The sequence below is a fragment of the Maylandia zebra genome, linkage group LG15 (assembly GCF_041146795.1).
Source record: "Maylandia zebra isolate NMK-2024a linkage group LG15, Mzebra_GT3a, whole genome shotgun sequence".
Lineage (NCBI taxonomy): Eukaryota > Metazoa > Chordata > Actinopteri > Cichliformes > Cichlidae > Maylandia > Maylandia zebra.
In genome coordinates this window covers 25,354,119-25,378,000 of record NC_135181.1, presented here as the reverse complement: position 1 = coordinate 25,378,000, position 23,882 = coordinate 25,354,119, and the positions used below count along the sequence as shown (strand labels likewise).

The 23,882-nt window shown below is 41.1% G+C and overlaps 1 protein-coding gene across 2 annotated transcripts in view; it reads right to left on the bottom strand.

Annotated features, from left to right (window-relative positions):
* Window positions 1-16,406: 16,406 nt before the first annotated feature.
* Window positions 16,407-23,882, bottom strand: part of mei4 (meiosis-specific, MEI4 homolog (S. cerevisiae)) — a 77,784-nt gene continuing 70,308 nt past the window's right edge. For both annotated transcript variants that reach the window (XM_004561065.2, XM_004561066.2), the window contains one exon: window positions 16,407-17,470. In XM_004561065.2, coding sequence (XP_004561122.1) covers window positions 17,225-17,470 — 246 coding nt within the window. In that variant the 3' untranslated portion in view covers window positions 16,407-17,224. The remainder of the gene's footprint in view (window positions 17,471-23,882) is intronic.

The following is a 23,882-nucleotide window of genomic DNA, read 5'->3' as shown; positions in this document are numbered from 1 at the left end:
CCTGAAGGCGCCCGCAGAAACACACACACACACACACACACACACACACACACACACACACACACACAAGCAGGGATAACGAGGGACAGCAATACAAAATATACATTATAATATTAGTCCATAACTGCTCAGGGATCCTGGGTCGCTCAGACCCAGGACCCTGACAACTTGGATCTATTGAACCAACCACCATGCCACCAACCCAGGGTTAACAGAAGTAGAAAAGCTGTGGTTTGAAGGCTTGATGCTGAATTTCCTGTATGTTTTTGTCCTTGACAGGTTGTCTGCCTTTTATAACTCCAGTGATTTTCCTGCAGTTTGAAATCTCATGCGATCTTGTAAATTTCATCAGTCCAGAAACTAACCACTCTTACTACAGTGTATCATGTCATCTCAACTTACAGATCCTACATGATTTAATTACGTTCACCATAGAAACATTAAATTATTTTGTTCAAATTACAAGTTAGACTTTTGTAAATGTAACAACCACACCGAAAAAAGTAGAGGCGACTGCTCGACTTGACTGAGATGGATACCTTCCTCAAACCACGATCCGAAGCGCGCGAGATTAAATCATGTGAGATTTAACATTGCCATATTATTGACTTACTTTGCTCAAACATGATATGAACAATTTAATATACCCTCTCTGCATATCATGTACTTTCTGCACTATATAATTACACTTAACTTTAAAGCATGAGGCAATTGTTTTAAATATACGTAAGATGCTTACATAAATTCAAGAGATGGCAAATCCCTTTTTTCAGTGTAGACACTTCTCTCTCCTTGCTTCTGAGGGATCTTGATGTGTTCCTATGGTACATGAGATGGTTTCTGCAGACCTTTCTGGGTTTTCTCCACAAGACACCAAAGGCACTATCGAACAGTCTCCTTCAACTCTTAGCTGCCATCACCAATTGACAGCTGAATTGAGAAACATGTCAGCAAGTCGTGTTCTGCGGATGGCATAGTGGTGCGGTGGTTAGCGCCGACAGCTGAGATTTTCTCCGTAAGAAAAGGGATGGATGTTTTTTTAGCTGGTGCTTGTGAGGACAGGAGAGGTTCTCCACAGGTTTGAAGTTGTAATGTTGTGAAACTGTGCTTGGATAGGAAGGAATTTCCCCATTCAAATAGGCTCATTCAAACCAGGAGAACTTAAAGTGTGACAAAAACTTTATAGAGACTGAACAGCAGCTCAATACCACAACATGAGAAGGGCCTAATGAGTCAGTCAATAACTGAAATGAAAGTGCTTAAACGACATTTGACAGAAATAAAAGTCCCTGTAGTACTCCATTTAAAGCTCTCTGACAGTTTGACATATGATCTTTCAAAATGTCACATGAACTACTTGAGTTACATTTCAATTCAGCTCTCCTGCTGATGGCTGAGGCCAGATGACAACACTTTGCATGATTTACAGCCTTTTCACACCTGACAGCCCAAACCAAGACTTATTTTTTATTACAAATGCATAATATTTGGTGCAGTTAGTTTCTGTTCACATATCACGTACACCCAAGGACTAAATTATTCTACATGACTTACCTATATCTACTTCAAAATGACTGGTTTGTAAAGCAGTGTGTGTCTAGCATCAATGCAGTGCTTAGAGTATTATTTGAAGAAATCAATTAACAGATTAATTTTGTAATCACACTGTATTGTGTTTGCACACTGCTGCCGCAGCTTTATTGTCTTCTTTATTACCTCCAATACCTTGCCTCATCTTTCTCACCACCTCTTTTTTGCTTGACTTTCATCCTGCATTATTGTTTTTCTTTGTTTTGGTTCTAAAGTTAACCTGACATTCTCCAGATTATTAGTCTGAACTATCCAAAATAATGAACAAAATGTCTCTAGACTGAGACCATCCCTGTTTCCTTCGACCTAGAAACTGCTGTTTGGTCAGTCCGGAGATAGATGACGAGATCTGTAAAATCACAATCACGAGAGAATTAATCGTACCAGGCTCAAACAATCAAAGAGCTGGTACAGACCAAATACTGGCCAACATGGTTGTAGCTATGAATGAAGGTTTATCCAAACCTGTCAACTTCATGTGCACATTTTCCTTACAATGACAACAAGAATCACTTAACAGTATGCTAACTACAGAGCAGAGAATTGCCGTCCTTACCAAAAGGTTTTCAAATGATTCTCTGTAGGCCTAGGTCATTTAGGTTTTATATCAAACTAATTCGTCTGATGTTCTAGGCCAAATAATTTATGCTTGCATATTTTCTCCTGCCATGTGAAAAAAAATTAGAACAAAATGTTTAATGTCGTTAGAGACAGAAATTCTGAAACGGTGCACGATGGCTTAACACAGCGGTCCCCAACCTTTTTTGCGCCATGGACCGGTTTATGCCCGACAATATTTTCATGGACCGGCCTTTAAGGTGTGGATAAATACAACAAAATAAAACTAGTACCGGTACTGAAAAAAATAAAATTTATTCATAACACATGTGAAAAGACCCAGGAAAACCGAGTAAACGATAAAAACGATAACAAAATAACGCTGAAAACCGATAAAAACCCTGAAAACTATACATTTCACACCTGAGCCTCAACTCTTGCGGCCCGGTACCAAACGACTCACGGACCGGTCCGAGGCCCGGGGGTTGGGGACCGCTGGCTTAACAAACAATTGTTGTGCTTGTATATATCCAAATATATCGAAAGGCTTAATAATATCCCATCGTTCTGTGGCTGCCCAAACATATTCAAGACAAACGCATAAGAGATATCAGATGCAATGAGAGAGCTAAAGTTTTTCAGTGATACCAACGTCACCTTCTTTTGTACCTCCTTTCGGTGTGCCAGCTAATTTTTATGAAGCTCCACAGAAATCTCATTATGACAACTTAAACTTCTTTCAAACAGAGCAGATCTCTTCTGTGTCCAACTAACTCGACTTCTATAGGAAGGAGCTTTACTGGTGATGAACTCCTGGGTTTCAGCTATTGACTCAGCTCTGACTTTGGATGCCCATGTAAAATCTTTGGTTCGCTCCTGTTTTTATCATTTGAGAAACATTGCTAAGCTGAGTCCCATTGTATCGCGCTCCGAATTAGAAATTGTCATTCATGCATTTGTTTCATCTCGTCTGGACTACTGTAATTCTTTGTTTACTTGTTTATGTAAAGCCTCTTTGGATCGTCTGCAAGTTGTTCAGAATGCTGCTGCAAAGCTTCTGACCAAGTCCTCCAAGTTTTCCCATGTCACACCCCTGCTGATTCAGCTGCACTGGCTCCCCGTTAAATTCAGGATCCAGTTTAAGGTTTTGACCTTGACTTTCAGGGCCCTGCATGGACAAGCACCAACATATATAAGTGAACTTTTGCATCCATACATTCCCAGCAGGTCCCTGAGGTCATGTGACCAGGGCTTGCTTGCTGTCCAGCACACGAGGCTGAAAACAAAAGGCGACAAAGCTTTTGGAACTGTGGCCCCCAGATTGTGGAACTCTCTCCCTTTGAGCCTGAGATCTGTGGACTCAGTGGTCACTTTTAAAAAACAGCTAAAAACCCATCTTTTTAAACTTGGTTTTAGTTGATTTTTATTTTTAGGTTTTAGCTTCTGTGAAGCACTTTGTGATTTTTATCTTGAAAGGTGCTATATAAATAAAGTTTTACTTACTTACTTACTTACTTTCGGCTGTGACCTTTACAAGATTGACACTGTCAACGAGAACACCACAGTTTTAGCTCACCACACATCGACTTGACAGATATGCCTACCTGCAAGTTCACCGCCTTTCCCCGACGTTATAATTCAAAGTTTACCATTGTGACAAGGTAGCGGAGATCCACTGAGGAATGCAGAGGGACAGGTACGAAAGGGTAGAACTAAACGGAGCTGGTCCGAGGCTCGATAGATGAAGTTTCCAAGATTATCAGCCTTTACACAAACACACACAGAAATACAGAGGAGGATCTTCAGACAAACTTAATATCTCTCAAATACATAAAAACCAAGACCTTTTTATCGTGTCAATCATATTTCTGACAACCCTTTTCTATCTTTGGAAGTTCCAGAATGACCAGTGAGCACATCTTAGAAACACATCTCTATCAGTCTAGGCAACCCTGCAGGAATATCAATATTATATGCATGGATGGAAATAAAGCAAGAAACTTACTGCAATTAAAACTTTATTGCCAAATTGAAACTAGGCAAAGTCCCTGAATGCCTTGGTCTCTGGCATCATCAACATCATCTCAACGCTGAAAAATAATCCCCAACAAATGCTGTTACACCTGTCTGAGCAAAGTTTTGTAAAGGTTAACTAACTGTGTTGACAAATGACTGAAATTTGTGTTTTATATATAAAGCTGAGCCAGTTATCTTAAAGAATCATAAGCTATAAAGGAGGAAAAGTTTCAGTATCTTCTTAAAGCACACTTTGACAAAGTTGACTGCTTCCTGTCATGGCACCAGTTTTTCGAATCTTCTAACACCAGTGGACCCCGGCTCTCACCAGCTTTCACCAATCACTGCCCTCTGACTACTCTCACAAATCCATGTGTATCTGACGTGACAAAAGGTATAAAGAAGGTGATCAATAAAGGATGGCACAAGACAGAAAATAAGGGATTGTTTGGAAGGATGCACGCTCAGCTGCACTCTGACAACCGGAGGCAATTCGAAGACACCCAAGCTCCCGCTGCTGCTGGAGTTCAGCTCGCTATTTGTTGAATATTTTAGAGGGCTGCATGGCAAGAGGGAAGCAATGAAAACTTCACTCTAGAGTGAATTAAGTAGACTCTGACAGAAGTCAGATCAAACCGGCCAGTAACACAAGAAAATGAGGGTCCTTCCCGTTGACTTAGCTCTCACGACTTATTAGGTTGTTCCCATGGGGGTCGAAACACACAGCAAAGGCCAAAATTAGCCTAGATAAATTGAAACTGAACTTTAGCAGTACCCGACATGCTTGGAGAAAAAAAATCTAATCATGGTCATTCTGTGTTGAAGTAACTTAGTGACTAATCAGCAGCTGCTAAAAAGTCATTCTGCTTCAAAGGGAAGGCTCTCTAAGAGGTTTGACAGTTCATTTAGGGTCACTTTTAACCTGTAAATGACATAATAAAAAAGAAAATTACTTAAGGTGGATTTTTTGTGTGTTCAAAATAAAAATAAGACAGCTATACTGTTTATTTTATACAGTTTGATTAAGGAAATATATTAGCTTTAAAACAATCTGGCTGCCGTGTAAGAAGGAATGAATTAAAATCAGATTCTGGCATTTATAGATATTTTACTCCACTGCATAACAATCCTCTGCTGCTGCTTCTGCTTACTCACATATGAGCCAACACTGTTTACAAGGAAAAGCAAACACTCTTCTTGTGCTGCAGGAAAGCTACAAGTAATTTCATTCTGCAAAACAGATTCAGTCTGGCAGGATTTTCAAATTCATTTCATCATCCTACCAATCCAGCTGCCCTGCACTGCAAATACACACTGTGTTTGGTGCTTTATTTCTAATTTTAATAGCCTGGAGCCTTTTGTAGGACATGTCAAAACAAGTACAGAAAAAAAGTATAGAAAATGTGAACACTAGTGTTGTTTCTGCATTTCACAGCCATACAGCTACAGTCGCCTACACCAGTAAATTATTTTGAGACAGAACTAGATGATCCTGGTATCAAATTTAGGTAAAAAGGACACCTGTCATACGTTCTCACTTGTTCTGAGTAGCCATCTATCCTTCGTGGTGATACAGCCAGAGGGTACCACATGTTACAGACAAGAAACTGGTACAGTTTTCTGACACTGGGGTATAGCCCATGACACCAATGTGCAAACTCTAGCCCACTCGTAAAGGTCAAAGATTTTTATAGTATCAAACTATAGATCAAGGGTCATTAATATACAAAACAATTGCTGATTCTGAGGGGATCAGATGGGAGCTTTGAATGACTCTATATCGAATGACACATTTATTGTGTCATAATTTAAAAACAATGAGCTGATGATACAGTTAATATTAAAAAGACTGTTTAGGAGAAACGGTTATTTTATTCCTTACTGTACAGAAGTGCAAGAGATAATGACAAAGCATTCAGTTCAGTGTAGATGTATAAATAAAAGTATAAACAATATATTCATTATTGTTGCATTTAATTTCTTTTATAAAGTGTTAATTTTAAGTGAAAAAAAAACCCAGCAGCTAATATTCAAGAATCTAAGTGTGTCCGCATTTTGTAGAAGGACCCGGGATCGAGCCCTGAGGAACACCAAATGTTTGCGCAGTTGCACTAAAAACACACAGTTTCACCTTACAGAAACTGATTTTAAGAACTTACCACGAAGTCTTATGATTTCCTCTCTGGTTTTCATCTGAAAGAAAAGTTGGACAGGTCCTCCTCTTTCTGACTGGTGGTATCAGGAAATCCTAGCTAATAGGTTTTCATGATGTAAGACAAAACAATCCTATTTTATTGTTTTAACCAATGTTAAAATATTTCAAGTCATGAAATGTGGATTTGCCTCCGTTTGCATTACCAGGCGCAAATTTCACATCAGCAAATGTGTACTTCCAGTCTGAGGTGCTAGAGTGGCTTATTCATACACAAGGTTTCCTCCGGAGGCGGAGCTTGACACACCTGATTATGGCATTATTGAGACATCTGTCACTCCTGACTTAGACTGAAGAGAAAATAAAAGAAAACCCAATTTAGGAAGTATAAAGTTCCCACCTGCACGTTATGCCTGGTCTTCTGGCTCCAATGGACTCACAATCAAACAGAACTTTAATCTGCAAAAACATGTACAATTGGACTAGCTACATTGTTGAACCAACAATACAACAGCACAGGTGTTAATCTTGAGAGTTTTTAGCAGGTAAATCACACTGAAAAAAAAGAAGTATTTTTGTAGTGGTGAGAATAATATCCCCTATTCTCCTGAGTGAAATAGGGGACATCAGTATAGTTCTGAGGTATTCAGGTGGTTCATTTTCACCTGCAGGAGTTTCTGTAGGCTCTCGTAATATGCTTTTTTTTTCCATGGAGGAAATTAATTAGTGAAAACTGTAAACAGCTTTTTAAACTCCCCACATAAATGTCCCACAGAAAAGAAGCAGAAAGAAAGTCTGTCAACCATCCAAGAATTACAAATGCCGCAGATGACAAACTCAGAGAGAATGATTCAGAGCTTTGACAGCCTGAAAGAGGAGAGTCTGTGCCGCGCAAGAGGTTTTTATCTATGCATTAGCGGGTCGTTATCATTCCGTGGGTTTGAAATAATGTTGTTTTGTCAAAGCTGCTGGAGAGTCTCAGTTATGCACACCATGTACTTTGGAGGTGGTGCATGACACACAGGGTTATGGTATTACTGATATGAGGCTGTCACTCACAACTTCTCATTTTCCAATGCAAAGGTGGCGTGTTTTTCACCAGACCAGCGGGTTTTCCTAAAACCAGATTTGGCAAGGAAAGAACATTTTGACACACCTTCAGGTGGATGAAGTCCATCATCTCCTGACTGATGACACCTGATGAAGAGAAATGTCTTGGATTAATGGTCCTCAGAAATTTCCCCCAATGTTTCCCCAATGTTCATTAATGTTTTTCCCCTCTTTTCTGGGAAATCTGAGGTATTTTTTCATCAGGGTGGCCCTTTATTCAGGTAATAATAAAGATGGGGTTCCAGCAGTCCTAAATAGACCACGAAAGTCCCCAGAAATATAAAGCTGAAATCCATTTATCGGGTCTAAATTAGATTCAGGTGCAGAGTGGAATTAAGATGAATGAAAACATTCAGCTGGCTTTTCGAATCAATCATCTACTTGCAGGTCTTACTTGAAAACTTCCGGACTGGAGATGCGGTCTCCGGGTGGGGGAAGCTTTTTAACAAACATGCACTCAGCCGCTGTGGCGGTGGGACTGGCATCACAAGCAACACTTCCTGCTGACTGTGTTATTGACAGTATGCATCCATTACTGGTTGTGCTCCTGATAAATGAGTGTCATTAATGAGGAGTGGACAGCACCTGGTACTGATGGTCACAATCAGCCTCTGGAAAGACTGAGAGCTAGCCAGCAGGAAGCCGTGGAGGACAGATGCTGGCTGTCAAATTAGCCTAAATTAAAGATAAAATCATCCATTTACCAGAGAGGATGGATTCAGACGTGTAAATCAGATTCAGAGGCACAAAGCCTCAGCTATTTTCCTTTTTTTTTATTCTAACACAGATTTAACACGGAAAACACGGAGGTCGTGTTGGTGGCTCTACGATGGAGCTTATGATGAATCGGTGTTTGGAGTCTGACTCTGTGTTTATACTGTTGGTCATTTGATCACGAGTTCTAAGCTAACATAGTTAATATGGCTGCCTTTTAATCCAAGAGCAGAAGAGAGGCAGTGGGGCGTTCAGGAGAGAGCATTGATTTTGTCGCTCCACCGAAAGGTTTGAAGCAAGCAAGAGAGCTAGAGAAGATCTCATTTTTAAAATTAAGTTACAATAAACTCACACATTGGCAATAAAATGTTTAACACATGAAAAAAGGTAGCAAAAGGTGAGCCATTTCTAAAATGAGCCGCTGAGATGACAAAACTATGACAGTGAAAATGAGATTTCCTTTCCCAACATGACTCGGTCACATCATGATAAACAAAAGAAATGAGAAATGTGAGCACTTTCCCTGGCTGGTATTTGCTCGACAGTGTGTGCGTTACTAAGAAAAGCTTTATATACTGAGATTGATTGACATCATCTCTTCCCCTGTGTATTTCCACTGATAAGCTGAGACACAAACTGAACGTGACCGGGGTGGAAATTGTGCTGCAATATTCCAGTGATGCAAAAACCTGTAAAATTAAGATGAATGAGCAGAGTCATCCTGAATTTACAGCTTGCTAAAGCACATTACATTCATCAGCCTGACTGTGTTCCCACAGAGCAACCATGGGAATAAGCGGAGGCAGTCACTATGTTTGCACTGACTTGACAGCAGGTTATTAGGGGGAAACAGAAGGCTACAGGGACACTGGCGGATACGGATACAGCTGAACACGTCTGCTTGAGTTAAAGACACTTTCTGTTATTACATCAGGGTGCAGCGGTTTACACATAGTAAACCGCTGCACCCTGATGTAATAAGTGAGTAGCTGGTTCCCCAGTGGTTGAATGCTCTGAGCGACTATTTTCGACTCCAAGACACAAGGTGGGAGCCAACCAATCTCTAACCTTTTTTCCTATTGTGGCCTGCTTTGGACTGACTGCAGTCACTCTCTCAATGTTTTTAGATTACTGCTGTTTTTCTGCAATAAGGGATTCGACTCTCCTTATATAAAAGCGAGGTTGCCAAGTTTGCTGTAACACAAAAATTTGTGGACGAATTTCTGAACATCTGTTTCACATTTAGGAAGCTCGGGCTGGATTTTGAACCAAAGTGGTTAATAGGAATTTCTGTGCATCTAGACAGCAACAAATTTGTGATTGTCACCAACTTCTCACATTTAATTCACTTTTTATCACAAATCGATTGCATGTGATTCTAACCTGACTCCATTCAATTGTAAATTTATTACTATTTTATCAAAATCTTAACACATCAAATTTCTCAATAACTTTATCTCTGACCTGTCTGGTGTCTAAATCCAATTGAGAATCTGTGGCAAGATCTGAAAACTGCTGTTCACAAATGCTGTCCATCTAATCTGACTGAGCTGGAGCTTTTTTGCAAAGAAGAATGGGCAAGGATTTCAGTCTGTAGATGTGCAAAGCTGGTAGAGACATACCCTAAAAGACTGGCAGCTGTAATTGCAGCAAAAGGTGGTTCTACAAAGTATTGACTCAGGGGGCTGAATAATTACGCACACCCCACTTTTCAGTTATTTATTTGTAAAAAATGTTTGGAATCATGTATGATTTTTGTTCCACTTCTCACGTGTACACCACTTTGTGTTGGTCTTTCACGTGGAATTCCAATAAAATTGATTCATGTTTATAATAATAACATTGCATTTATATAGCGCTTTTCGGGGCCCTCAAAGCGCTGTACAATTCCGCTATTCATTCACTCTCACATTCACACACTGGTGGAGACAAGCTACAGCTGTAGCCACAGCTGCCCTGGGGCAGACTGACAGATGCGAGGCTGCCATATCGCGCCATCGGCCCCTCTGGCCAACACTAGTAGACGGTAGGTGAAGTGTCTTGCCCAAGGACACAACGACCGAGACTGTCTGAGCCGGGGCTCGAACCGGCAACCTTCCAGTTACAAGACGAACTGCCAACTCTTTGAGCCACGATCGCCTACATGTTTGTGGCTGTAATGTGACAAAATGTGGGAAAGTTCAAGGGGGGCCGAATACTTTTGCAAGCCACTGTATATATAAAATGTATTGAACTGTACTCTGTTAGTGAAACAATACACAGGGACCAAGATAAATAACACAAAAAGTATTTAATCAACGTATTCAGATTTCAGCTCAGTGTAAAAGTCTTTACTGCTCTTACTTCCATACACGTTAGTTTCATTTCTCAATGTCAGTGTGCATTCTCAAACAGAGCAGATAAGATTCAGGTGATTTAATGAAAACAAAATGCTATGTTGCAAGAAGGAAAGTAAAAGGTTAAAAAACAAGTGACAAACCTGACAGAACAACAGTGAAAGTTAGTGCATGTGAGAGGCAGGTGATGAGTTCTAGTCTTTGGAGCTTCCAAACCAGGGGTGTCAAACATAAGGGCTAGGGGCCATCATTGTTCTGACAATCTGGCCCTCTGGACAGTTTTGGAAAATATGAAGGAGGGCATAGATCTGAGACTTCATAGGTTTTCCTTACTGATAAAGACCCTTCCTATGGACATTCATACTACAAAGAAAGTAAATGAGTAATAGATAAACAAATGACAGAAACTTCCTGTTTTTCCACTATCCACAACAGAAATGTATGACTCTTGCAGTGGATTCACTGTAGGAAATTTAAATTAAAGTGTAAACATACACGGCAGACCCAGTGGCATTTTGATGCTTTTTATTAATGCTTTGACGGTTGCTGTCCACAATACTCACAGAGCTGCAGCTCTCCCGCTGCCGACTCAACATTATCACAACAACAACGCCAACCACAGGACCCAGTACAATATTTGATTCGGCGGGGCGTGATTGCGGATGCCGTGCAGGTGCGTCCGCCTCCTCTGCACGGCACCGCAGACCACGCCCCGCCACATAAAGTCTCTGAAATTGTGTCAGGTAACACAAATTTTCAGTTTTGCGCAGACTGTCATTGCCCAGAACAGTCTGCGCAATGAGGTCACAGACCTTTTCTTATAATTTTGATGAGGGTCATCGATGGGCAAAGACAAACGGCATCATACGATGGGAAGAAGAAGAACAGACCAAACCTCAGCCACAAGAACACCTTACATGATCCATCCACAACATGAGGTCATTCATTAATATGCTGCTGCATGGTTTGGATAACTGGCTGTGAAAGTCCTGATCCTGAGCTTCATGTCCATACGGAAAGAGCGTTACTTTTCCAAGTCTTCAAATATCTGGTGTCCAGGCCACTGTGTGCCCAATTTTTAATGTTTATAAATCATAAATCAATGTAAGAAAGCAAGCACTTTGTTTTTTACCAGATAAATCACATTTATCTGTCTTCTCACGCAGAGAGAGACTAACATCAGTTCAACGAGCACCTTGCAGCCCAGTTATTAATATCCTTTCAAGGTCCCAATTTGGTGTGCCAATTACTCTCTGGTAATAAAATGATTCGCGGCAGTTACAGTTGATTTCTGAATCATCTGTCATATAAAGCCACAGACTGAGCATCTGGAAGTTCAATCAGCTCCCGGATCAGTCAAGGTCACAACAACTCAAGAAGTCATCTTTATCAGTCTAAATGGATCAACCCCCCAGCCCCAGCCCTCACGGATATAAAGAAAAAGTCTTTATACCTCCCATTTGACTCCCTTTAAACCTCCTTTGCATCCAAAATGTGCCAACACATAAAGGCTTAATCCTCTTCTCTTGCTCAGAGGATTCGGATGCATGTTTCTTTGAATCAGTTCTCTCACAAATTCAATTCTCTCTGTATTTATGGTGATCCTCATGTTAGCCTCCATGCTGTCTTTTCTCTCTTCACTTGTTCTGCTGCTTAACTCCATTTTTGTCATCCTTTCAAATACAGATTTGATGAAGCATGTGCTGAATTTAATAAACCTGTAGAAAGCTCAGAAACCTCCAACTTCACATTTCTGACCTTTACACCACTAGATGGTTTTAAGTATTTTCCTTACCTATAACAGCAGTGACAGAACATATGGAAAATTAGCTTCAGATCAATCAGGGTTGTGTAGTTTGAAGAAGTCAGAGCTCATAAATTATCCAATCCCAATGGGAGAGTGTGGATAAAGCTTAGTGATGCATTATTTACACAACCTGCTCAGTTTCTGCGGGGCTTTCCACACTAAGCCGTCTCACAGCCTCACTGATTTATGCTCTTGCACCCGAACTTCAAGCTCTCTGTGCTTTTCATCATCCCTTCAGTATTTCACGGTCAGCCCGTCCAGCAACTGCCACAAACTAGATTCATCTCCGTCACAACAACTCGCAAATAAATAAGCATAGACACACTTGAGGGTGCAGCTTTTTGACCCAACAAACGCCATGAAATTACCAAAAACTTGCCTCTAATGGTTTTCACTTCTCCACACCGAAGAGGATACCCCATACAACTTCAGCAGTACAAACTTAAATCAAGCCTTGTGAGGCTGCAATGCATCTCTTTGAGTCTTCAGTTTGGAGTCTTCATTATGGTTATAGGGTTGCACTGCCTCCCCCACCGCTCAGTGCAAATCACAGGGTTTAACGTCCCTTATTTTCCCTCAGTACATCACTGTAAATAATAATAATGATGATAATAATAATAATAATATTACAGGCAGTCAAAGTTGTTGAATTAATGATAAGTGAAAAACAATACATCACTTATATTCCTCAGAGAGGTTTGGTCTGCTGCCTAAAGTACCACTGCTCCTTCAGAGGAAGTATAAGAAAACATTTCTTCTGCCACGCACGAAAACTAAACATATTTACTGCTGTAACCAGACTATATTTCCCACTCACACACTGACTCGTGATCTTCATGACTCACACGATGGGAGGCGGGAGCATCGTCTCTCAGGACGACATTTGAGGTGGTAAAAAATATTGGGAATCCCCATCAGGTGTCAGAACTGAAGAAGCCTTTTGTTATCCAGGCACCTGTTTATTTGGCATTTTATTCTGCCTCCACAGTCTTCTCCTGAGGTTTTGCAGATATGTGACCACCAACTACGTAACTTTGACCTGTTTGCCATTTTCAGTGTGTGAGAAGCAAGGTAGGCTAGTGTAGGCTCCAGTCACACAGGCCTAAAGTCTGATCTGCAACCACCTGGCAACCAGTGGTCATTGGGGGACAAATGTATATTTCCGACTGTTTTGGCTGTTAGCATACCGCTGCAGTCATAGATTGAATGGAAGCAATAGACTCGTCCACAAACACGGAAACTAAAAGTTTTGCCTTTGAAAAAGTTTGCCTTGCACTTTCTTGAGTTGTTAGCAACCATTTGCAGATAAAAATGAAAAACCAGGCAATCTTCTAACAACGCCAACATGCCTTCTTGGGAACTGATTTCACCCAGCAAGAGCCAGAAACCTCCAACAACTACTGCCAACCAGAATAAATGTCTCCTCAGCCAGCGTTTGAATCGCATCCAATATGGCACACAACCCTTAATTCATGTCGTGTGAGAAATCTCAATACACGCAGATGTCATTTTTCAAACACAGGTATTGCCCCCTGGTCGCCATTAAATAGAATGCAGATTTCAGGAACTTCAGCAGAGGCAGTGACACTAATATTTACAGACATTATCCAGTCGAAAGACCAAACAGAGCCTGAACCAAACAACTCCTTTATGATTCGAATGGCCAGCTAATATAGAGCTTAGATAACGTCCAATTACTAACTTTGAACCTTTGCTGGAAGCATGCAAGAGGAACCACATCACAACAGGGGCAAATTTTCATGTAAAGCTAAAAAGCTAATAAAGTTTGAAGATTTAGAAAGTGCAGACATGTAAAAAGAAGAACAAATGATTCAGGCTCTATATGCTAAACACAAATAAACCAGGACCAGCCTCTGAACTTCTCATGTTATGAAGTCATTTTCCCATCATCCATCATTGGGAGTGCCTCTCACTGGGGTACTCAGCTGATGACCCAATCCGCCATGCCTGCGCCCGTCAAACACCCCCAACAGGAAGAGACGTATCCACCTCTCCACAGAGGCACATTAACCAGCAGCGCACGTATGAGCGACCCAATTTTCTTTTTTCTAATGCGAGCCCTATGCCTGGTTTGCTGTTCTCAACAGGATATGAAAGATGAGGAGATCACAGACGGAGAGGGCCAGAAGCCTGCAGCAAACACAATAGGAGCGATGGTATCGATGACGTACCAGGAAGCTTATTTAGCCGCGCTCGTGCCCAAATTATTATTTCACACGCCGAATGAACAGCAGGGGAGAGAGCAGCACTGCTGATGGAGCCTCTCGGCTTCCCGAGGAGGGAGTTGGAAACCGAACGATGGCAGCCCACATCATTAGGATGCTGACAGAGATACAGCCTCCATTAGAAGAATCCGATACCAGAGACAGTCAGGGAGTCATTTACACTCCACATAATAGAGCACGTCTCCTCTGACTTTTTAAAACCTCGTTTTAGTCCCTCTACATTTTTCCCTTCCTAAAATTCAGAGAGAGAGATGAGTGGATGTAAAAGTCAAATAATTTCCATCAGCCGTAACATTTACAATAATTTCACTGTAATAACCACAGTGAGTTCTATTTTCATTTATTTTTGACTGCAAATTAAAATCGGAAAAACTATCGGAAAACTAAGCCATTACTTAAGTCCCAAAACATGCAGTTCCTCTGAGGGTCTCTAACAGTGCCTGAGTCCCCACAGGCACACATGTTAAGATGTCCAATCTTACCATAGAAATAAACTTGTTTACAGCCTGATAAAAAAAAACAACCTGTTACTAGTTTCTATGTATAGTTTGCCTGTTAATCAGAGGCAGTGATTTTTTTAATAACGCAGCCTTAAACTTTGCATTATTAGGGCCGTGACTGTTACAATCATCAAAGATTGTGCTCCAATTTTAGTGAATAAGGAAACTTAGTTAGCACTAATTATCAGCCACAGTGTATGGACACAGTTTAGTTTTGATCACTTCTGGCATCAAAACAACTAACACGGTGGATTTAACGCCGAAGCTGATGTTTGTAAGCCGTCAAACACATCAATTCCCTTTGTGGATGACGGAGGAAAGGAAAACTTGAAGCTCATAAACGACTAACCATTATTTCATCATTATCTAATGCATTCTGGGAAATAGGATCCCTCTGTTTTATTATCCAGATGGACTATTAACCTGCAGGAAACAAAAACTGAAGCTTGATTGCAGTTTGAGCTTAACTGGCCAAAATGAAACCAGAAAACAAAACAGCTCCTATACACTGCCTACAAATGGTTTGTTTTAAGTGATCAGCCACGTAATGTCTTTGTTTCAGAAAGAAAAACTTTTCTCATTAGTTAAAATGTATTTATTAGATATTCTGTAAGTCTTAAAAACTCAAGTTGGTGCAAACTTCTTTTTAGGTTCATGAAGATGTTTTCAGCCTGCACAGAGATATGGTTATGCCCGGCTCGCTAAGGACATAAAGCAGATTCCTTTGTTAAGTATAAACTGAGGAAAAGAAAGACAAAAGAAAACTACGTGCTAACCTATAACCAACACGTGACTGAAATTAGAAATAACTACAAACCAAAGCAGAAAGATGACCTAAGTGGGGCGCCAGAAAGGCACCAGCTTTCTGGGAGGAGAGAGAGTGAGGAGCTGCCATCTTGGAACGATATCAGCTCATATAGGCTCCCAAACAAGTGAAGTTCTTTTTTCCTAAAGAATGGGAGGGGCAGTTAATGAGGACCCGGACAGAAAGAATCAAAACAAATGGATGGATGGATGCATGAATGCTTCACCTTTTATCTGAAAGGCTTCTTTAGTTATCAAAGCTGATGAGGAGTTTGAGATAATGAACCTCTAGTGGGGTTGTCATCTTGAGGTGTTGCCAACCTATCAGGGTCACATGGGCCTAATCTAAGGCTGCCATGACCTGGAAGACAGCAAACCCACGGGGACCTGCTGTACATGGCATTTAATAATAAATGGTACCATTCATCATGAGTCATTCATAGTCTTTACCCAAACGTTAACAGCGTGGCCTAAACCTGTAGAGGAGTTTAAAGACCTCCAGAACGTTTCATCTATTCCATGTCAGATTTTTAATGGATTCATTTTATACCTGCGTTAAGAAATACATGAATAAAATGGATGGATCAAATTATCAGATCAAAGTTTAAACACTTGCCTTCCAACAGCTAATAAGTTTCACAGACCTGCTCTGACTCTGTTAAACACCAAAAGCTCTGATATCAAAGGTCAAGAGCTCCAGTCATTATTCACAGAAATAAAGCGGGTCTGTGTCGGCTTCACGGGGAAATCAATCCTATTAGCGCTCACCGTGAATCATTTCAATTATGTTTCAGTGTCATTCATCCAAAGACAAACACTTTAAAGTCCAGCAAATCCCCACAGAGCTCATAATGAAATACTGAGACAGTTAATGTTTTTGTACCACTTAGCAGAATAAAGACGCTTAAAAAAAACAGACTCCAGTAGAAACATTTCACACATTTTTGGTGGTTTTATCTAAAGTGATAGAAGGAAAATATATTATCTCCTGACACAGGAGCTAACGCAGATAAATTCATTACAAATAGATCAAATTAAGGCTGTAAATAGAGAAAAATACTTGCTATGTGTTTTTAATTTTTTAATATGTCTGTGAGACTTCTGTGTATGGGAGGGTTGGGGTCGTCTACCAATGCCAATTAAAGCCTTTCTTTTTTTACAATAATAGGGTGTGCTGGAGCTCTGTCTGCTGCAACATCTGACGCCTTTGGTATTTGTGGCAAATAAATGATGTGTTTTGGTTAAGAAACTACAGTGTGTGCCTGCTGTGGCACAAAGAAATGAGATATCTGAAAATAAAGCACTCAAAGCGATACATTTATTTAATGTTTGGGGGGTTTTTTGTCAGATTTTTTGCATTAAGAGAAAGGAATAATGTTTCCAGACATATCCTATCTGCTCAGAGGGGTGAGGAGACCTCGTATCCCCCACATTCGGATGGAAAATAACGGAAACTCATCGGACAGGAGGAAGACTTGCTGCTCCACATGGCTCAGGAATTCCAACTGTTCCGGGCCCACCTCGACCCTGTGCGCCACCTCGGGTTTCTGCAGGAGCTCCTCCAGGACGGTGAACAGGTAGCATGACTTCTGGTACCGGTCGACGGGAAACGTGTCAAGCACCGAGCCGTCACGCCCCTGTAAATGAAAATTAGTTTAACCAAAACTCGAATCTATGAAAGGACCAGTTTCCTGTGTGAGGTTTAAGGTCAGAATTCAGCACAAAACAAGGAGTACTTGTTCCACTCACTTCACTCACTGTTACAGCGATACAAATCTCATCAACATGAGGGGAGAAACGCGGCAAAAAGATGAACAAGGACAAGAAGAGGGGCAAGAGGAAAGACAAGGATGAGAAGACAGAAGATGATGATGAAGAGGAAGGAGAAGGAGGACATGAAGAACAAGCAGGAGGAGATAATTTTGTATTGTTGATCTTTTTAAACGGGGGGTTTCCAAACTGGTCTCATGTGATGAAGGTCTGCGTAAGGTGCTGGCAGGTCTCAGACATGACAACAGCGAGACGAGCTGTCGCAACTCATCCTCGTTTTTAAGGAGACAACAACAACAAAAAAGTAATTTGAAATATTTTAGTGTCAATTAAGGGCTTATTTTCAAACTGAGATCATTGACTTTGAAGACTTGAAGGATCTGCAGGAGCCCAAATGATTATTAAAAGAACTGGAGCACTGGGGTAATCCCTGAGACGATGGGTTTTTAGATGATGAAACAACAAATACTCGTACCACGAGTTATTTAACTGCAGATGAAAGATGAGTACAAACTGAGTGAAAGGAAATACAACACACAACAGCTCAAATCAAAACGTAATTATTCAAACCAGCAGAAGCTGCCGCATCTCATTCCAAGTACATCCCAGTGAGAGAGAGAGTGTGTGTGTGTTATTTGCATGTCAAAGTTGGTGTGTGAGGGATATCACAAAGAAAAACAAGCGCCAGATGGCTGTCAGGTATTCCTCCTGGCAAAAACCTTCAGAGAACCGACAGGATGTGACAACAACACCCTCTTAACCCCACACACATACACATGCACACATGCACACACACAAACACAAACACAAAGGCCCGGACCCCATCAGCATCAGGTCAGCAGCCATTTTTTAAAATCCCGATTCATGTTTTTCTGCCTGAAAGCTCTCCAGCTTCTCCTCTGCTGACACAAAGAGACAAAACATTGAGAGACACACAGATTCACCAAAAACACATAAACTGTCAAAAAATCATTGAAATATTTCAGGGAAATGTGAAATTGTGAACACTTCAAATATGTCATCTTCCACTGTAACAACTGTAAAAATCTAAATCTTTGGGATCTCTGGTCCTCCGGAAGCGCTGATTCTGTGGAGACTACGGATCAGGAACACTTCCAGAAATCACTGAACACAGATGCCATCAAATTTAAAGTGACTTCAACTGTTTCTCAGTGTAAGCATCTGATGCTTTGTGCGTTGTACTGTGAATAAATATTTATATTTTCCAAAGTGTCCCAACATTTTTGGGATCCTGGGTGTATTTTAACTTCCGCTCACGCAGAATACTAGAACTGTGTTTTTGTTGTTGTTCATTATTTGAACTCACTGAATTAAAAATGCCTCTGATAGTCTGACTGGAGAAAGGAAAAAGCCAATTTCACCATCACCAAATAAGATAATATTTAGTCGTTGTTGGGTCTGTCTAGCACAGGCCCACCGCTGGAACGAGACAGTTTAACTACACAGCCAAAAGCATTGAACAGCAAGTAGGCAAAGTTCTTCGTGTTACTCATGCATGAGGGAGACCTGCCTGGAGCCAAGTGTCGTTCCACCCACTTGACCTCCGCCAGACTCTCAGCCAGGTTCCCCATAGCACTCCTGTTATTGTGGTTTACATGAATATGCATTGGTTCATTAACATATAACATCTTACATAGGTATACTTGTCTGTGTGTGTGTGTGTGTGTGTGTGTGTGTGTGTGTGTGTGTGTGTGTGTGTGTGTGTGGTCAGAGTGTGACCCCATAAATGACTTCCCTAAATCTGGAAGTCCAGCAGTTCATCTAAACAAAAGGCACCTAGCCTAAAACAGATAAGTTTATCCTACCATAAAACAATAAGACAAGAATGTGGGTGTGAATGCCAGAGTGCTCTGGAATGCACACAAAGTCTTTGCAGACAACTAAGGATCACACATCCTATCACTACACAATCGATTATACACCTCCAAGCATATATGGTTAAATATTTCTAAGCATAAATGACAATAAACAATACAAATCTAACAGTCGTGATGAGTTGCTCAATCACTGCGTCACATTTCTGAGATCAGAGCTCCAGAAACACCTGCAGGTACATTTAATCGTTCCACCAACACATTTAAACCCAAGCAGCTACAGCACTTTAACTAACTAACCTTTAACTTGTATAGTTATAAAAATGTCAGTAATTCCTGAAGAGTTCATGAAAAACTTTTGTTGAACTCCTTGAATTAAAGCCAAAAAATTCTTGACTAATTTAAAATCTACTGTGGTGTTGTACAAAGGCAAAGCTACAAAAAATCAGTTAAAATCCTAAAACGTAAGAATTTAAATGTATTAACCCTTTCACGCATAGTGGTGCCTACAGTGGACAGCTAGTCAAAGACTGTTCTCTTGTATTTGTGTCAGTGTTAATGGTATACTTGCACATAAACCACAACATTGGACAGCGATGTGTCACTCCACACCCTGCCACCCACTGGTCGTTTAATGTAACTATAGATGTATGACATGTTTCATGGTAATGAAAAGAGCTCCCAAAAAGCCAGCTGAAGCTGAATTACAACCGATAAGACACTGTTAATAAACAGATTCAGGGAACACTCGATCGGCTCAGTACAACACAAAGTCAGGGATATCAAACCACTGTTAATCCATTTCAGCTGCTTTCATCCAAACTGACGTGAAAACAGATGAACAGGAGAGGGAACAACAAACCAACCCTCACTTCTGCAGGTGGTGGTCACAGACCGCTGCATTTTCTTCACTGATTTTTCTTAGTGTCCTCTACGTCACCTTCAGCCTGTTCAGCTTTATGTTAGCACAGGAAGTCCAGCTTATCCATACGTGTCACCTGAAGAAGGTTTGTCAAGTGTCCTGGCACAATCACGGGGGTGTGAAGGAGACACCAGGAGGCACCAGTAGGGATGCGAGCTCCACCGAGGCTCAGGGTGAAATAAAGGATGTTTATTATGATCCGTAAATCATGCAAAGCTACTCTAATAGAATCCAAGAGTAACAATACAAAGCTGGAAATGTTTAATGTTTATAGCTCGTTGGAGGGCTCACACATAATGATTATTCAATATGTGCTGTGCTGTTTCCAGACTGCACCACACACATGCAAAGCTCATGCTTATGTAACTGTGCTGTTTATTTAGAGGCATGTCAGTCAGTGTGAGCGTGACAGCAGGTTACAGTCCTGTTAGCTCTGCGTCTGAACCGTGAATTTATGGTATGCACATACTCACAGCATGTGGTTATATTTGGTGGAACACGAAGAGGCCGCAGATATTCGCACAATCGGCCGTCAGCGGCTGTCAGCAAGATGGAGACGGTTTCATCTGATGTGGTGAACACAGGCGTGAAGGCAGAGACGAGGCTTCGCAGGTCTTTGCTAGAGAGGCGACTCAATCCGCTCTGAGTCCTTCCTCTTTCACGTCGTTGTGCCGCCGACAGGCTTTGGTCTACCATCCGTTTAAAACCAACAAACCGACCAAGTGGTGAAGCTGAGACGAGGGAATGAAAGCGGTTCACACAGAGGGATAAGTGCAGAGAGAATATCATGATTAATTTTTAAAAGAACCTCTCGCTTTATACCAGAAAAACAACCAAAGCTCTGCACTGATCTCAGGAGGGCTGTCAACCAGTGTTTCATAATTTGATTATATAATCAGTTAAAAAAAAAAATTAGACATTCAGCTGTGAAATTAATATTCAATCGTGGGGGGGAAAGCAGCTCGCACAACTGCTGTCTGTCTCCTGAGCAGCAAAGTGGAAAACCTGACAGAAATACATGGAGCTATTCAAACATAAAAAGTCCTGCTCATTACCTGCAGATGAGCCGGCCCTTTGTTGTGTTACACCCCTCGAGTGAGAACGTTCTGTTATTGTTTAATCTAAATGCGGCGTTTGATTAGTGAGAGTGGACCAGCACTGGTAGCTAATCACTGAATGCAAACGTCTGTGTTTGGAGCATACTAACAACACCAGGAGAGTCAGAGCATTAAAGACTATTAGTGCATCAGCTCGGCCAGCAGATCCATCGCCTGAGTGAAATACAGCAGCTGTGGATGAGAGCAGAGCTCAGGCTTACATGCTGCTTGATTAACTGCTGTTTGATATCGGACACATTCAGCGTCTGATTTCAGATTTTCAGTTCAGTCTTAAGGCTACATACGTCGTTGCATTTACCCTCAGACTTACACTCAGGTCATTTTCTCCAGTTTGCATAAAAATGTTATGATAAAAAGTTTGGACACATATATAACGGTGCCTGTGAATTAATCGGTTAAAATTAGAGTAGTAGAAATCTGTTCTATTCTATTCGGGTTAGACCGTCAACTTTTTGTTTTTGTGGCACAGCTTGTGATATTTGCTAAGTCAAGCATAAAAGTGAAAATAGCATTTACTTCATTTTTGTGACAAAGAATTTACAAAAAGTATTCTGTTTTATTTGAGTATTAATGTGAAATATAACTATGTACGATTCAAAAATGATCACTACATAGTTTTTGTGCTATAAATTTTTTTGTTTTCTTTTTAACGCTCAACTAAAGGACTTTGAATGTTTGAATGTTTTAATATGCAAAATGTCAATCACACTTCGGGCTTCACATGAAGCCGCTGACTGTAGTTCTGTTATTACCTTCACTGAGTTTATGTAACAAAGATATGACCTATCTTTGTTCACCTCTGTCAGTGCGCCCCAGGGTGGCTGTGGCTACAAAGTGTGAATGTGTGTGTGAATGAGTGGATGAGTGGTTGTGTAAAGCGCTTTGGGGTCTTTAGGGACTAGACCTCCTCTGACCACTGGTGGTGGTCAGAGGGCCCGGTGGCGCCTGTGTCCGGCAGCCTCGCCTCTGTCAGTGCGCCCCAGGGCAGCTGTGGCTACAATGTAGCTTGCCATCGCCAGTGTGTGAATGTGTGTGTGAATGGGTGAATGACTGAATGTAGTGTAAAGCGCTTTGGGGTCCTTAGGGACTAGAAAAGCGCTATACAAATACAGGCCATTTACCATTTACTCTCTTGTAATTAGCACAGGCCTAAAAACAACCAGACCTAATCACTGTTGATGAAGTCCAGTTATTTTCATTACTACCCATCACTGGTTCAGCTAACCGACTTGCGGTTTAATTGATAGAAATCTAACATGACAAACCGGCCAGAGGACACACAGAGGGGCTGCTAAACTGTTCGCGAGTTCAATCAGTCAACTTATTGAGGAACTGGGGAAACATTTCAGTTCTAACAAGGTCACCAAAAAAACAAAGTCAATAATTTAATGGCTCTTATATTATGACTCATCAATATCAGTGAAATCCATCAGCCTAAAAGAAATACTGCAGGTGATACAAAACCAATCAATTCGAACAAACCGACAAGGAATTCGTGGTCTCTGGGTCCTCCTTCAGGAAAGTCACAATCTCATTTGTGGGCTTTGGACTGTTGATAAGAGGAAAACAATAAAACCCAACTTTTACCTTTGAAATATGTGCAACCTGAATGGTTTATTGTCTGCAGACCTGTGCGTCCACCAGATTTAAACCTCTGTAAAGGAGAATATACCACGACTTTCATTTGACAACAACAAAGCAACGTCAAGGAGGTCGAGCAGCTTTATGCCCGTGAGGTTGGCGAGATATTCCATTTTAATCTCCAACCTGTCAAACACTCACATGCCCATGAAATTTATGAAGCCATGAAGCGAGATTCAATGAACGGCAGAAATCGATAACTGGAACGAGGATCCAGAGGGAGCGGTGATGGAGCATCTGCGAGGAGCATATAGAAACATAACGGGGGCTCGAGCTCCGCTGCAGGAGACAGAAATACCTTCAGAGGACCTGCTGGGCCTCCTCCTATCAAATCTGATTAAGAAAATCAACAACCTCCCAAAGTTTCTACATTTACTCCAATAAAACTCATTTTTCAGGGAGTTTAATGTTTCTTTAGTCACAGGCTGTATTTTACAAAACAACAAAATCAACTTCAGGCTTCATTCAGTGAGCCAAGAAACTCATCAGGAAAGCGCTTGCTGAGGTCACAGAGCAAAAGTGTCAAGATCTGCGGAGGCAGATCGTGCGGAAATGTGTGTAATGGACCCAGGTGCGTACACAAGTGAGTAGACGGGAGTGAACTTAACAGAAAGCGAGCCTTTATTATGGCTGGAGACAAGGTGTACAAACAAAGCAAGGATAGCGTGGCTAGGCTATAACTAAACTGGGAAAACTACTACTGTGACAAACTAAGGAAACTCAGAGACTATGATGTTCGCTGTAAAGACTGACCGGGAAAACA